The sequence below is a fragment of the Lepidochelys kempii genome, chromosome 23 (genome assembly GCF_965140285.1).
Source record: "Lepidochelys kempii isolate rLepKem1 chromosome 23, rLepKem1.hap1, whole genome shotgun sequence".
Taxonomy (NCBI): Eukaryota; Metazoa; Chordata; order Testudines; family Cheloniidae; genus Lepidochelys; species Lepidochelys kempii.
Window position 1 is genome coordinate 19,224,354 of NC_136402.1, and position 12,963 is coordinate 19,237,316.

General features: G+C 66.1%; 1 protein-coding gene across 4 annotated transcripts in view; it reads left to right on the forward strand.

The window, feature by feature from the left end:
* PLXNA3 (plexin A3) overlaps nucleotides 1–10,896 on the forward strand; it is a 28,111-nt gene extending 17,215 nt beyond the window's left edge. For 2 of the 4 annotated variants that reach the window (XM_073321633.2, XM_073321635.2), the window contains exons 18-32: nucleotides 348–587; nucleotides 1,711–1,854; nucleotides 2,262–2,496; nucleotides 2,938–3,077; nucleotides 3,185–3,441; nucleotides 3,847–3,913; nucleotides 4,127–4,273; nucleotides 5,727–5,886; nucleotides 6,247–6,350; nucleotides 6,755–6,851; nucleotides 7,258–7,445; nucleotides 7,754–7,923; nucleotides 8,664–8,876; nucleotides 9,277–9,427; nucleotides 9,959–10,896. In XM_073321633.2, coding sequence (XP_073177734.1) covers nucleotides 348–587; nucleotides 1,711–1,854; nucleotides 2,262–2,496; nucleotides 2,938–3,077; nucleotides 3,185–3,441; nucleotides 3,847–3,913; nucleotides 4,127–4,273; nucleotides 5,727–5,886; nucleotides 6,247–6,350; nucleotides 6,755–6,851; nucleotides 7,258–7,445; nucleotides 7,754–7,923; nucleotides 8,664–8,876; nucleotides 9,277–9,427; nucleotides 9,959–10,054 — 2,409 coding nt within the window. In that variant the 3' untranslated portion in view covers nucleotides 10,055–10,896. The remainder of the gene's footprint in view (nucleotides 1–347; nucleotides 588–1,710; nucleotides 1,855–2,261; nucleotides 2,497–2,937; nucleotides 3,078–3,184; nucleotides 3,442–3,846; nucleotides 3,914–4,126; nucleotides 4,274–5,726; nucleotides 5,887–6,246; nucleotides 6,351–6,754; nucleotides 6,852–7,257; nucleotides 7,446–7,753; nucleotides 7,924–8,663; nucleotides 8,877–9,276; nucleotides 9,428–9,958) is intronic. The other 2 variants (XM_073321634.2, XM_073321636.2) reach the window with 2 other exon arrangements.
* Nucleotides 10,897–12,963: the final 2,067 nt, after the last annotated feature.

A 12,963-nucleotide genomic window follows, 5' to 3' on the forward strand; every position in this document is an offset into this window, starting at 1 on the left:
TGACAAACCCATAACTTCTCCCTGCTGTCACCCCCATGGATCACCGCCCCCCGGCTTGTACCCTGTGCCTTCCCCACTGAACCACCCAACATGCTGCCCCCCCAGCTTCTGCCCCTCCCATTCCCAGCCACCCCCAAGCTGTCCCCCGTTGCCAGCCGCCCACGCTGACCCCGCCAGCCTGCTGAACCCCCTGACATGCTGCCCCCCTCCGAGAGCCCTGTCCCACTCCCCCATTCCCAGCCACCCATGATGGCCAGCTGAACCCGCCCTCCGAGCTGCCGCCCCCCCGAGCCCTGTCCCTCCCCCCCATTCCCAGCCACCCCCACTGACCCTCTGCCTCCCCCCAGAGCTGCCGGGTGCTGAATGACTCGCTCATGCTGTGCCAGGCGCCCGGCATTGTGCTGGGGGGGCGGGAGCTGCCCCTGCGGGGGGCCTCCCCTGACGAATTCGGCTTCCTGCTGGACCACGTCCAGGCGGCTCGAACCCTCAACCACTCAGCCTTCACCTACTACCCCGACCCCCAGGTTGAGCCCTTCGGCCCTGCCGGGGTGCTGGAGGTGAAACCCGGCTCCCACGTCGTCCTCAAGGTATGGGGGGAAGAGGGGCTTAGCAGGGGCTGCGGGTCGGGAGTGAGGGGCACCGGCAGGGTTGTGTGGGGAGCCCGGGGCCGGGCTTAGCAGGGGCTGCGGGTCGGGAGTGAGGGGCACCGGCAGGGTTGTGGGGGGAGCCCGGGGCCGGGCTGGCAGGGGCTGCGGGTCAGGAGTGAGGGGCACCGGCAGGGTTGTGGGGGGAGCCCGGGGCCGGGCTTAGCAGGGGCTGCGGGTCGGGAGTGAGGGGCACCGGCAGGGTTGTGGGGGGAGCCCGGGGCCGGGCTTAGCAGGGGCTGCGGGTCGGGAGTGAGGGGCACCGGCAGGGTTGTGGGGGGAGCCCGGGGCCGGGCTTAGCAGGGGCTGCGGGTCGGGAGTGAGGGGCACCGGCAGGGTTGTGGGGGGAGCCCGGGGCCGGGCTTAGCAGGGGCTGCGGGTCGGGAGTGAGGGGCACCGGCAGGGTTGTGGGGGGAGCCCAGGGCCGGGCTGGCAGGGGCTGCGGGTCGGGAGTGAGGGGCACCGGCAGGGTTGTGTGGGGAGCCCGGGGCCGGGCTTAGCAGGGGCTGCGGGTCGGGAGTGAGGGGCACCGGCAGGGTTGTGGGGGGAGCCCGGGGCCGGGCTGGCAGGGGCTGCGGGTCGGGAGTGAGGGGCACCGGCAGGGTTGTGGGGGGAGCCCGGGGCCGGGCTTAGCAGGGGCTGCGGGTCGGGAGTGAGGGGCACCGGCAGGGTTGTGGGGGGAGCCCGGGGCCGGGCTTAGCAGGGGCTGCGGGTCGGGAGTGAGGGGCACCGGCAGGGTTGTGGGGGGAGCCCGGGGCCGGGCTGGCAGGGGCTGCGGGTCGGGAGTGAGGGGCACCGGCAGGGTTGTGTGGGGAGCCCGGGGCCGGGCTTAGCAGGGGCTGCGGGTCGGGAGTGAGGGGCACCGGCAGGGTTGTGGGGGGAGCCCGGGGCCGGGCTGGCAGGGGCTGCGGGTCGGGAGTGAGGGGCACTGGCAGGGCTGGGGGGAGCCCGGGGCTGGGCTAGAAGGGGGCTGTGGGTTGGGAGTGAGCGGCACCACGGGTGCTGTGTCTGGCCTGGATGTCTGGGTCCAATCTCCCTCCCCCTTTCACTGTCCCACCACCCCCAGGGCAGGAACCTGATCCCGGCAGCTGTGGGGGGGGCCCGTCTGAACTACACGGTGCTGATTGGGGGGGAGCCCTGCGCCCTGACGGTGTCAGAGACCCAGCTACTGTGCGACTCGCCCAGCCAGACAGGGGAGCAGCTGGTCACAGTGAGTTGCTGGGGAGAAGGGGGGCACAGCCGGGGCTCCCTACGGGGTGGGCCTGGGGGCATGTGTCTGGCAGGGGGGCAGCCCTTCGCTCTGTGGTGTGGGGGTGGGACACGGGGGGCGGATCAGAGGTCAAGGGAGAGTGGGGGAGTGAGCAGACCCTCTTGGGGGGCTATGGGGCAAGGTTACATCTGTGTGGTGCATTCTGGGGGGACAGACTGAGTGGGGGGGCTGGGAGGGGGTTGTCACATCAGATCCACGGGGGAATTTGTGCCCTCCCATTGCAGATCTGGAGGGGTTGCCAAAATGTGGAGGTGCCCCTGATTCCCCCTCCCACATTCTGGGGGGTTTGTTCCTGGGACGTTGGGGGCACCCCACTGTCTAACCTCCACTGCTTCCCCTCGTTCCAGATTCTGGTTGGGGGCCTGTCCTTCTCTCCCGGCTCCCTGCACATCTACCCTGAGGCGGCCCTGCCTCTGGGGGCACTAGTGGGGCTGGGTGCAGGGGGGTCCCTGCTGCTCCTGGCCATTATCGGGGTGCTGGTCGCCTACAAGCGCAAGACCCGGGACGCCGACCGAACCCTCAAGCGGCTGCAACTGCAGATGGACAATCTGGAGTCACGGGTCGCGCTGGAGTGCAAGGAGGGTGAGGCTGGGGGGCAGGGGGGGGGCAGGAGTGCAGAGAGCGGGTTGGAGTGTAGGGAGCATGGGGGGGTGGAGTGCAAGGGGGAGGGGGATGGGGTGGGGGGCAGAGCGGGGGGGGCTGGAAGGTAGAGCCCAAGGATGGAGCTAGGGTGGGGGAGGGATGGGAGGCAGAGAGGGCCCTGGGTACGGATTGGGAGGAAGGGGGGGACTGGGAAAGGGGCTGGGGCTCTGGGCAGAGGGGGCTAAGACGAGGGGGCTGGGCTGGGGGGCAGGAGCACAGGGAGGGTGGGGCTGGGGGCAGGGGGTCCTGCTGTGGTGCTTGGCAGGTGCTGAGTTAGGGGGCAGGAGACACTGGGATGGGGGGCAAGCAGTTGCCCCTGCACGGGGGAAGGGCAGGGTTGGGGGGGACTGACAGATTGAGGGTCCCCTCCCCGCCCCCCAGCCTTTGCAGAGTTGCAGACCGACATCAACGAGCTGACGAACAACCTGGACGGGGTGAAGATCCCGTTCCTGGACTATCGGACGTACGCCCTGCGGGTGCTGTTTCCTGGCGAGGAGCCCCCGCTGCTGCGCCATGGCCACGTGAGCGGGGGCTGGGCCGGGGGCGCGGGGGGGCAGAGCAGGGGGCTGGGCTGGGGGGCAGAGTGGGGGAGGCCAGGAGGCTGTGTCTCACCCCGTGCCCCCTGCAGGCGCCCCCCGGGGCGGAGCGGGGCCTGCGGCTCTTTGGGCAGCTCCTGCACCTCCGGCCCTTCCTGCTGACCTTCATCCATGCGCTGGAGGGGCAGCGCGGGTTCTCCATGCGGGACCGGGGGGCCGTGGCCTCCCTCACACTGGTGGCCCTGCAAGGCCGGCTGGACTACGCCACCGGCGTCCTCAAGCAGCTGCTGGCCGACCTCATAGAGAAGAATCTGCAGAACCGGGCCCATCCCAAGCTGCTGCTGCGCAGGTGGGGCCTGGAACCCCTCTGTTCCCCTGGGACCTCCCCTTTCCCCTGGGACCCCTGAACCGCCCCGTTCCCCAGGACCTCACTGACCTGCCCCATTCCCCTGGAACTCCCCAGACTCCCCTGGGACCTCCTTGAACCCTCCTGAACTTCCCCATCCCCCTGGACCCACCCGGGACCTCCCTGAACCCCCAGGACTGCCTGGGACCCCCCATTCCCCTGGGACCCCCCTGGGGCCCCTTTTGACCCCCCCAGGACCTCCCTGAACCCACCTGTTTCCCTGGACCCCCATCCTGCCACAGGGAACCTGCTGAGCCACGTGCTCCCCAGGTGAGAGCCCCCTAGGGACACCCCCCGTGACCCACAGTAACGCGGACTCCTGAGTCCCTGCTTCTCTCCCTTCTCCAGAACGGAGTCGGTGGCTGAGAAGATGCTGACAAACTGGTTCACCTTCCTGTTGCATCGGTTCCTGAAGGTGAGAGGGGGCGGGGGCTGGGAACCCTCCTGGACACCTGGGTTCTCTCCCGGCTCTGGGAGGGGAGTGGGCTCTGGTGGTCAGAGCAAGGGGCTGCAAGCCAGGACTCCTGGGTTCTCTTCCTCCCTTTAGGAAGGGAGCGGGGGCTGGTGGTTAGAGCAGGGAGGACTGGGAGCCTAGATGCCTGGGTTCTCAGCAGTAATGCCCCCCCAGGAGTGCGCCGGGGAGCCACTGTTCCTGCTGTTCTGTGCCATCAAGCAGCAGATGGAGAAGGGGCCGATGGATGCAGTGACGGGGGAGGCGCGGTACTCGCTGAGTGAGGACAAGCTTATCCGCCAGCAGATCGACTACAAGACCCTGGTCAGTCGGAGCAGGGGGCAGGAGGGGTGGGGTGTTGGGCCGGGGTACCCAATTTGCCCAGGCGCTGGGCCGTGCCCCAGGTGTTATTGGAGCCCTGGGGAGCCTCTGGCCCCCACGCATCTCCCAAGGGGTCCGGGGGCCCTCCCTCCGACCCTGTGTCCCCCTGTCTGTGTCTCTGGCAGCCCTCCAAAATCTCATTTCGCCCCTGACACCCAGTACTGGGGAGGAATTGCTTGCGGGGGGCTCCAGGCATGTGTCATTCCCCCACCCATGGTTTAGGGGGGAGGGATAGCTCAGTGGTTTGAGCATTGACCTGCTAAACCCAAAGTTGTGAGTTCAATCCTTGAGGGGGCTGTCAAGGTTCCTTCCCCACTCTGAACTCGAGGGTACAAATGTGGAGACCTGCATGACCGACCCCCTAAGCTTATTCTTACCAGCTTAGGTTAAAAGTTCCCCAAGGTACAAACTTTGCCTTGTCCGTGAACTCTATGCTGCCACCACCAAGCGTCTTACACAAAGACCAGAGAAAGAGCCCACTTGGAGATGTCTTCCCCCAAAATATCCCCCCAAGCTCTACACCCCCTTTCCTGGGGAAGGCTTGATAAGAATCCTCACCAGTTGGTACAGGTGAACACAGACCCAAACCCTTGGATCTTAAGAGCAATGAAAAAATCAATCAGGTTCTTAAAAGAAGAATTTTAATTTAACGAAAAGTAAAAGAATCCCTTCTGTAAAATCAGGATGGTAAATACCTTACAGGGTAATCAGATTCAAAACACAAGAGAATCTCTCTAGGCAAAACCTTGTTACAAAAGGACACAAAAACAGGAATCTACATTCCCTCCAGCACAGCTTATCTTACCAGCCATTAAACAAAAGGAAATTATCGCGTTTCTACCTAGATTACTTACTAACTTTACAGGGGTTGTAAGGCTGCATTCCTGATCTGTTCCTTGCAAAAGCATCACACAGACAGACCCTTTGTCCGCCCCCCCCCTCCAGATTTGAAAGTATCTTGTCCCCCCATTGGTCATTTTGGTCAGGTGCCAGCGAGGTTACCTTAGCTTCTTAACCCTTTAGAGGTGAGAGGGTTTTGCCTCTGGCCAGGAGGGATTTTATAGCACTGTATACAGAAAGGTGGTTACCCTTCCCTTTATAGTTATGACAGGGGCCATTTAGGGATCTGGGGCAAAAATTGGGGATTGGTCCTGCTTTGAGGAGGGGATTGAATTAGATGACCTCCTGAGGTCCCTTCCAACCCTGATATTATATGATTCTATGCCCCGAGGGAGGGAGCAAAGTCTGGAGGCGGAGAAACCAAGTCACACCTCTGCTAGTAACTCCAGGGGATGGGGGCTGGAAGAGGGGAAAGTGGAGGGGAGGCGCTAACTCCTACCTCGGGGGGGGGGGAGCTCAAACAGGAGGGACCCCCCTGACCTGCCATTCCCCCCAGACGCTGTACTGTGCCAGCCCCGACCCCCCCGGTGGCCCCGAAGTGCCCGTCAAGGTGCTGAACTGCGACACCATCACCCAGGCCAAGGAGAAGCTGCTGGATGCTGTGTACAGGGGGGTCCCCTATTCCCAGCGCCCCCGGGCTGACGACACGGAGCTGGGTACGGGGGAGCATAGGGGGCAGGAGGGTCCCCTATTCCCAGCACCCCCGGGCTGATGACATGGAGCTGAGAATATGGGGGGCACGGGGGGTACAGGGGAGTCCCCTATTCCCAGTGCCCCCGGTCTGACGACACGGAGTTGGGAACGCAGTGGGGAGGCACTGGGGAAGGGAGTAATGGGGGCTTTGCAGCCCAGAGGGCTGTGGGGTATGTAGGAGGCACAAAGGAGGGAGGCTACGGGTACAAGGCTGCCCCAGGGGAGGCTGGAAGGCGTGGGGCAGGTATTGCTGCCCAAGGAGTGTTTGATGGGGTTGGGGCTGTATTTGGGGGTCTGACACTCTCCCCACCCCCCGTTCCCAGAGTGGTACCAGGGCCGTTCGGGCCGAACCCTCCTGCAGGACGAGGATGCGACGAGCCGCATTGAGGGCGACTGGAAACAGCTCAACACTCTGGGGCACTACCAGGTGGGGTAGGGACCCCCCAGAGCCCCCCACTGCCCCTCAGAGCCCCCTATAGCTCCCTGCTCCTCATCCACACGACAACTGGAAACAGCTCAACACGCTGGGGCATTACCAGGAGGGGCGGGGACCCCCCAGAGCGCCCCACTGACCCCCCCAGCCCCTGCTCCCCCCACTTCCTTCCCAGAGCCCTCTGCTCCTCCCAGAGCCTCCTGCTCCCCCCCATCCACACCCCAAATGGAAATGTGTCAATGTGCTTGGGCCAAACCATGTGGGACAGCGCCCCCGCACCCAAACCACCATCCCTACCCCACACCCTGCCTGGAATTGCAGCAGCGCACTGGGGCAGGGACCTCCCATGTCATTCCCAGACTTCCCCCCGCCCCCCTCACCTGCTGCCTCTCCCCCAGGTGACCGATGGCTCCAAGGTGGCCCTGACGCCCCGGCAGGTCTCGGGGTGCAACCTGCCCAACTCCTGCACCTTCAGCCGCTCGCTGAGCCGCTACGGTAAGGCCCCCTGGACCTCCCAAGAGACCCACCCATTTCCCCGCCCCCCGCCAGCCCCACAGAGACCAGCCCCTCCCCCTGGCCTGCAAGGGGGCCTGTGCTGCTGAGAGTGACATGGCTTTGGGGGAGGGTGGGGCTGGGACTTGGGGAGCTGGGGGGAGTGGCTGCCCCCCACATCCCAGACACCTTGCTCAGCCCCCACCCCCCAGGCCCTACCTGCCCCAAGCAGAAGACCCGCCCTGATCCCCCCAGCCCCTTATCCCATCCAGACCAGACGGGTGGGGGGTAGTCAAAGTGCTCCCCCCATGCTGCTGGATTGGCAGGGAGGGCGCGCAGGGGCTCTGGATTAGGCAGTGGACTTGGGGCTCCGACACCTACCTCCCCATGACCTGTCCCCCCACCCCAGAGAGCCTCCTGCGGCCATCCAGCAGCCCTGACAGCCTCCGCTCCCGCGCCCCCATGCTGAGCCCCGAGCGCGATGGGGGCACCCGGCTCTGGCACCTCGTCCGCAGCCACGATCCACTGGGCGACCCCAAGGAGGGGGGCAGCAAGATGGTGTCGGAGATCTACCTCACCCGGCTCCTGGCCACCAAGGTACGGGGTGCAGGGACCTGGGGGGGTCATGTCATTGGGTGAGGGGTATTGGGGTGTGGGGGTGGTGTCCAAGGGCTGTGCTGGGGTTCGGAGGGCCAGGGGCCATGAAGAGGGGGACAGGGGCTGTGGGGGGGGCAGGGGCCATGCGCGGGGACGGGGCAGGGCTGTACCAGGCCTCAGGGACTGGGGGCCATGCAGCGGGGCAGGGCTGTGCCAGGGCTCAGGGGCCAGGGTGGGGAGTATGCGAGAGGGGGCAGGGCCATGTGTGGCAGGGGGGCCCGGGCCAGTCTGACCCCCGGCGCCCCCAGGGCACGCTGCAGAAGTTCGTGGATGACCTGTTCGAGACGCTGTTCAGCACGGCGCACCGGGCCAGCGCCCTGCCCTTGCCCATCAAGTACATGTTCGACTTTCTGGACGAGCAGGCGGATCGGCGCCAGATCAGTGACCCCGACGTGCGGCACACCTGGAAGAGCAACTGGTGAGACCCCCGGAGGGGCCTGGAGGGACTCGGGGGCTCTGACCCCCCAGCCTGCCCCTGCGGTTCTGGGTGAACGTGATCAGGGTGTAGGGGGGCTGGGAAGGTGTTGGGGAGGGCCGGGGGGGTCCCGGGGGGGGTCTCTGGCACTCTCTGACCCCCAGCCTGCCCCTGCGGTTCTGGGTGAACGTGATCAGGGTGTAGGGGGGCTGGGAAGGTGTTGGGGAGGGCCAGGGGGGTCCCGGGGGGGGTCTCTGGCACTCTCTGACCCCCAGCCTGCCCCTGCGGTTCTGGGTGAACGTGATCAGGGTGTAGGGGGGCTGGGAAGGTGTTGGGGAGGGCCGGGAGGGTCCCGGGGGGGTCTCTGGCACTCTCTGACCCCCTGACCCCCCAGCCTGCCCCTGCGGTTCTGGGTGAACGTGATCAGGGTGTAGGGGGGCTGGGAAGGTGTTGGGGAGGGCCGGGGGGTCCCGGGGGGGTCTCTGGCACTCTCTGACCCCCCAGCCTGCCCCTGCGGTTCTGGGTGAATGTGATCAGGGTGTAGGGGGGCTGGGAAGGTGTTGGGGAGGGCCGGGGGGGTCCTGGGGGGGTCTCTGGCACTCTCTGATCCTCTGACCCCCCAGCCTGCCCCTGCGGTTCTGGGTGAACGTGATCAGGGTGTAGGGGGGCTGGGAAGGTGTTGGGGAGGGCCAGGGGGGTCCCAGGGCGGGTCTCTGGCACTCTCTGACCCCCTGACCCCCCAGCCTGCCCCTGCGGTTCTGGGTGAACGTGATCAAGAACCCGCAGTTCGTGTTCGACGTGCACAAGAGCAGCATCACGGACGCGTGTCTCTCCGTGGTGGCCCAGACGTTCATGGACTCGTGTTCCACGTCACCCCAGCGCCTGGGCAAGGACTCGCCCTCCACCAAACTGCTCTACGCCAAGGACCTGCCTGGCTACCGCGGCTGGGTGGAGCGGTGAGGGGGCAGTGAGAGCTGGGGGCACACTGCAGGAGGGAGTGGGGGGCAGGGGAGGGTCTGTGATGAGGGAGTGGGTGATGCAGGGGTCTCCCCAATGCAGGGAGAAGCGGGGAAGGAGCTCCAGGATACAGGGGTTGAGGGGCAGATGGGGTAACAAGGCTGTGGGGGGAGGGGCAGTGGGGAAGGGGACTGGGATACAGGGGTGGGGGGCGCTGTGGGGGGAGGGGCGCTGGGATACGGGGGGGACCGATGAGGTAATGGGGGTGTGGCAGAAGGAACAGTGGGGGGAAGGGCGTTGGACGCAGGGGTGGGGGGCAGACATGGTAACAGGGCTGGGGGGGGGGAAGGAGCAGTGTGGGGGAGGTGACCCTGCCCCCCCTCACCCCCTGCCCCCCAGGTACTACCGGGACATCGCCAGGATGGCTCCCATCAGCGACCAGGACATGGATGCCTACCTGGGGGAGCAGTCGCGGCTCCACGCCGGGGAGTTCAACACACTGGGGGCACTGGGGGAGCTCTACCAGTACGTGGGGCGTTACCGGCAGGAGGTGAGAGCGCCTGCCGCCCCCTGCCCCCCCAGCCTCCCTGCTCCCCCCCCCAGCCTCCCTGCTCCCCCCCCATCCCCCTCGGCAACCCCACCCAGCGTTGAGGGAGCTCGACCAGTCCATGGGGTGCTACTGGCAGGAGGCGAGAGCCCTTGCCTCCCCGCTGCCCCCCCACAACCCCCTGCTCCCCACCTCCCCATCCCCCCATTGCCCCCCCACAGCGCTGGGGGAGCTCGACCAGTCCCTGGGGTGCTACCGGCAGGAGGCGAGAGCCCCTGCCCCCCCGCTGCCCCCCCACAGCGCTGGGGAGCTCGACCAGTCCCTGGGGTGCTACCGGCAGGAGGCGAGAGCCCCTGCCCCCCCCGCAGCTCCCCCCCAGCGCTGGGGAGCTCGACCAGTCCCTGGGGTGCTACCGGCAGGAGGCGAGAGCCCCTGCCCCCCCCCGCAGCCCCCCCCAGCGCTGGGGGAGCTCGACCAGTCCCTGGGGTGCTAGCAGCACCCCCGGGCGCCCCTGACCCTGACCCTCGCCCACAGGTGCTGACGGCGCTGGACCGGGACGGGAGCTGCCGGAAGCAGCAGCTGCGCCAGCGGCTGGAGCAGGTCATTGCCTTGGTCTCCACCAGCAGCTGAGAGGGGCTGGCCCCACAGACAGCCCCCACGGTCAGCCGGTGCGACCTTCGACCTCCTGCGGGGAGACGTGACCTTCGACCCCTGGCTCAGGGGCAGGCTGACTTTTGGGGGCAGTGGTTCTGGGTGGGACGATGCCCAATGCCACCAGGACCGGGCCTCGTAGCAATAACCCAGAGGGGCTGCTGGTGGTGATTGGGGGGGTGCAACGGGGGGCAGTGCTGGGGGGGTGGATCTGGCTGAGCTACAGCGTTGACCCCCCCTTCCATCCCAATACTCGACCCCCCACCCCCAAAACTGTACAGCCCCCAATACTGTATGACCCCCTCCCCCAGCCCCCCAATAATCCCTCCCAGCCCCCCAATGCATCCCCAGGCCAGCAGCTGAAAGGAGCCCCCCCTCACCCCTGTACAGCCCCCCCCCAATAGCTGTTGGAATTTGCCTCTTGTTTTGGTGACAGTGACAATGGGAATTGGAGATTTAACCCATGTTCCAGGGACCCCCCCCAGCCCTTCTCCCCCCCAGCACCCCCTTGTCTCAGAGACTCCCTCCCCAGCGCCCCCTTTCCCGGCAGCGTGGTGCCTTAATTACTGAATAATTTATTGAGTCTCGGGGGGTTCGGTGTAAATTTAGTCCCGGGTGTAAGAAATTTCAGTGTAACCCCCCCCGATATCTGTGTAAATAGTCGTGCTGCCTGTGGGCTCGGGGAGTGGGGGCCTGGCTCCCCCTCGAGATTTGGGGGAGGCAGGACAGACCCTTTCCCCTGCTCCCACGCGGCCGTTTTCTCTGTTCATTTTATAATTAACTTTTCTTTTGCTAATTAAAGTGCTGAAAAAAACCCCAAACCCCCTCCCCCCCCGGAACTGGATCATTGTGTTGGGGGGGCTCATCTACCATGCAGGGGGTGCTGCACAGACATCCCCCCTGACGGAGATTGGGGTGTCCCCGTCAGTGACCCCCCCCAACAGAGCAGGGCTAGAGGGGAGAGTTCTAACACCGCACGCCAGCATGAGGGCTGCTGTCCAAATCTGACTGAAGCGTGATGCTCGACCAGCCCGTGGAACTGCCTGCCACTGGACAACAGGAAAAGAACAGAACAGGCCCAGGACCCAGGAGGCGAGGGCTTCCCCGCTAATACTGCTGAGGGCAGGAAGAGGGGCAGTTTCTCTCCCAGGAGGAGCTGCTTGCTGGTGCCGTTGCTGGAGCCGGGATGGGTCAGGGCGGAAATTTCACTCTGCCTCAGATGGGGCGGGAGGGATTCGGGGCCTGTGCCCGGCCCCACTCTGGCATCTGCCTCAGGAGGCAGGAGGGGTGGGAGGTGAAAGATGCCGTGGAGGCAGCTGGATGAATAAGTGATGGGCCTTCAGTTCTGGGAGGGGAGGGGGAATTAAAGGAAGATTTAAATGAAGCCAGGCCCCCATTCCCCTCACTCCCAACTGGGCTCCCCCCAGCCCTGCCGGTGCCCCTCGCTCCCGACCCGCAGCCCCTGCTAGCCCGGCCCTGGGCTCCCCCCAGCCCCGCCGGTGCCCCTCGCTCCCAACCCGCAGCCCCTGCTAGCCCGGCCCTGGGCTCTCCCCAGCCCCGCCGGTGCCCCTCGCTCCCGACCCACAGCCCCTGCTAGCCCGGCCCTGGGCTCCCCCCAGCCCCGCCGGTGCCCCTCGCTCCCGACCCGCAGCCCCTGCCAGCCCTGCCTTGGGCTCCCCCTGGAGCTTGCACCATCTGTGCCTGTTGATTATTAATTATTCATCTGCTCTCTGGCCAGGCAGCTGATGGGAGGTTAATGGACAGAGGCGGGGGGGAGGGGGAGCTCCCCTGGGACCCCCCCCCCCCCCACACCTGTCAGCTGTAGTTGGAGCTGCCTAACCAGGCTCCTGCTAAGCAGGGAAAGCCCAGTTTACAGTTTGGCTGGGAGACAGGGCGGGGCAGCACAGCACCCCCTGGTGCCCGGCCCTGCCTGTGAGGGGAGAGCATCCCCTGCCCAGCCCCCAACCCCGCTCCCTGCCCCACGGCGCCTCCCCAGCACCCAGCCCTGCCTGCCAAGGGAGAATGTCCCCTGCCCAGTGCCCTACCCCGCTCCCTGCCCCACGGTGCCCCGCCAGCCCTGCCTGCCAAGGGAGAACTTCCTCTGCCCAGCCCCCTGCCCCATTCCCTGCCTCCCCAGCACCCCCCAGCTCTGGCTGTCAGGTCAGGCAGGAGGATAATCACATCAAAGGGCCTGGTTTCGGCAGCTCCAGCAGGGTTACTGGCAGCTGATGCTGCACCCCAGCAGCAAGGTGGCGTTTTGGGGGTGACGCAGGGGGGTATCAGCTGCTGGAGCCAAAACCTTGAGGTTAATTCTACAGAGCAACGTGCGTGCCCAGTCCCAGGGGTAAGGGGGGGAGAAACAGAGCAATGGGGGGCTGCAGGATCAGTTGGGGGGCTGGGAAGAGCTGGGAGGCCAGGGACTGTGGGGCAGGAGCGGAGATGGGGGCAGGGCTGGGATGGGGGCTGTGGCTCAGGCTGCAGGGACGGGGAAGAGCTGGGGGGCAGAGGGTTAGCAGTGGCTGCATGTCTGGTGGGGGGACACGGCTGCTCCTGACACAGGCCTTGACTGGCCTCGCCAGCCCGGGCTGTGGGCGCTGCCCCAGCCTGGCCCTTTGCACACCCAGGCCCACTGGGGAGACCCCGTACAGATGGTGGGACCCATATAATGGGGGGGGGATTGCACCCAGTGGGGGAGTCCCAGCTCTGGTCCCCTGCTTCCTGAAAGCCTCACCAGAGCCCACCCTCAGCTAATGGCCTCGTAAGGCATTTTTAACGTTCCAATCTCAAAAAAAACCCTGTGGGAACAAGTGGCGGAACCATAAATCCGGTACCGGGGGGTAGGGTGGCCCAGGGAGGAACCAGGCTAGTGTGGGGCAAGGCAGGGCTGA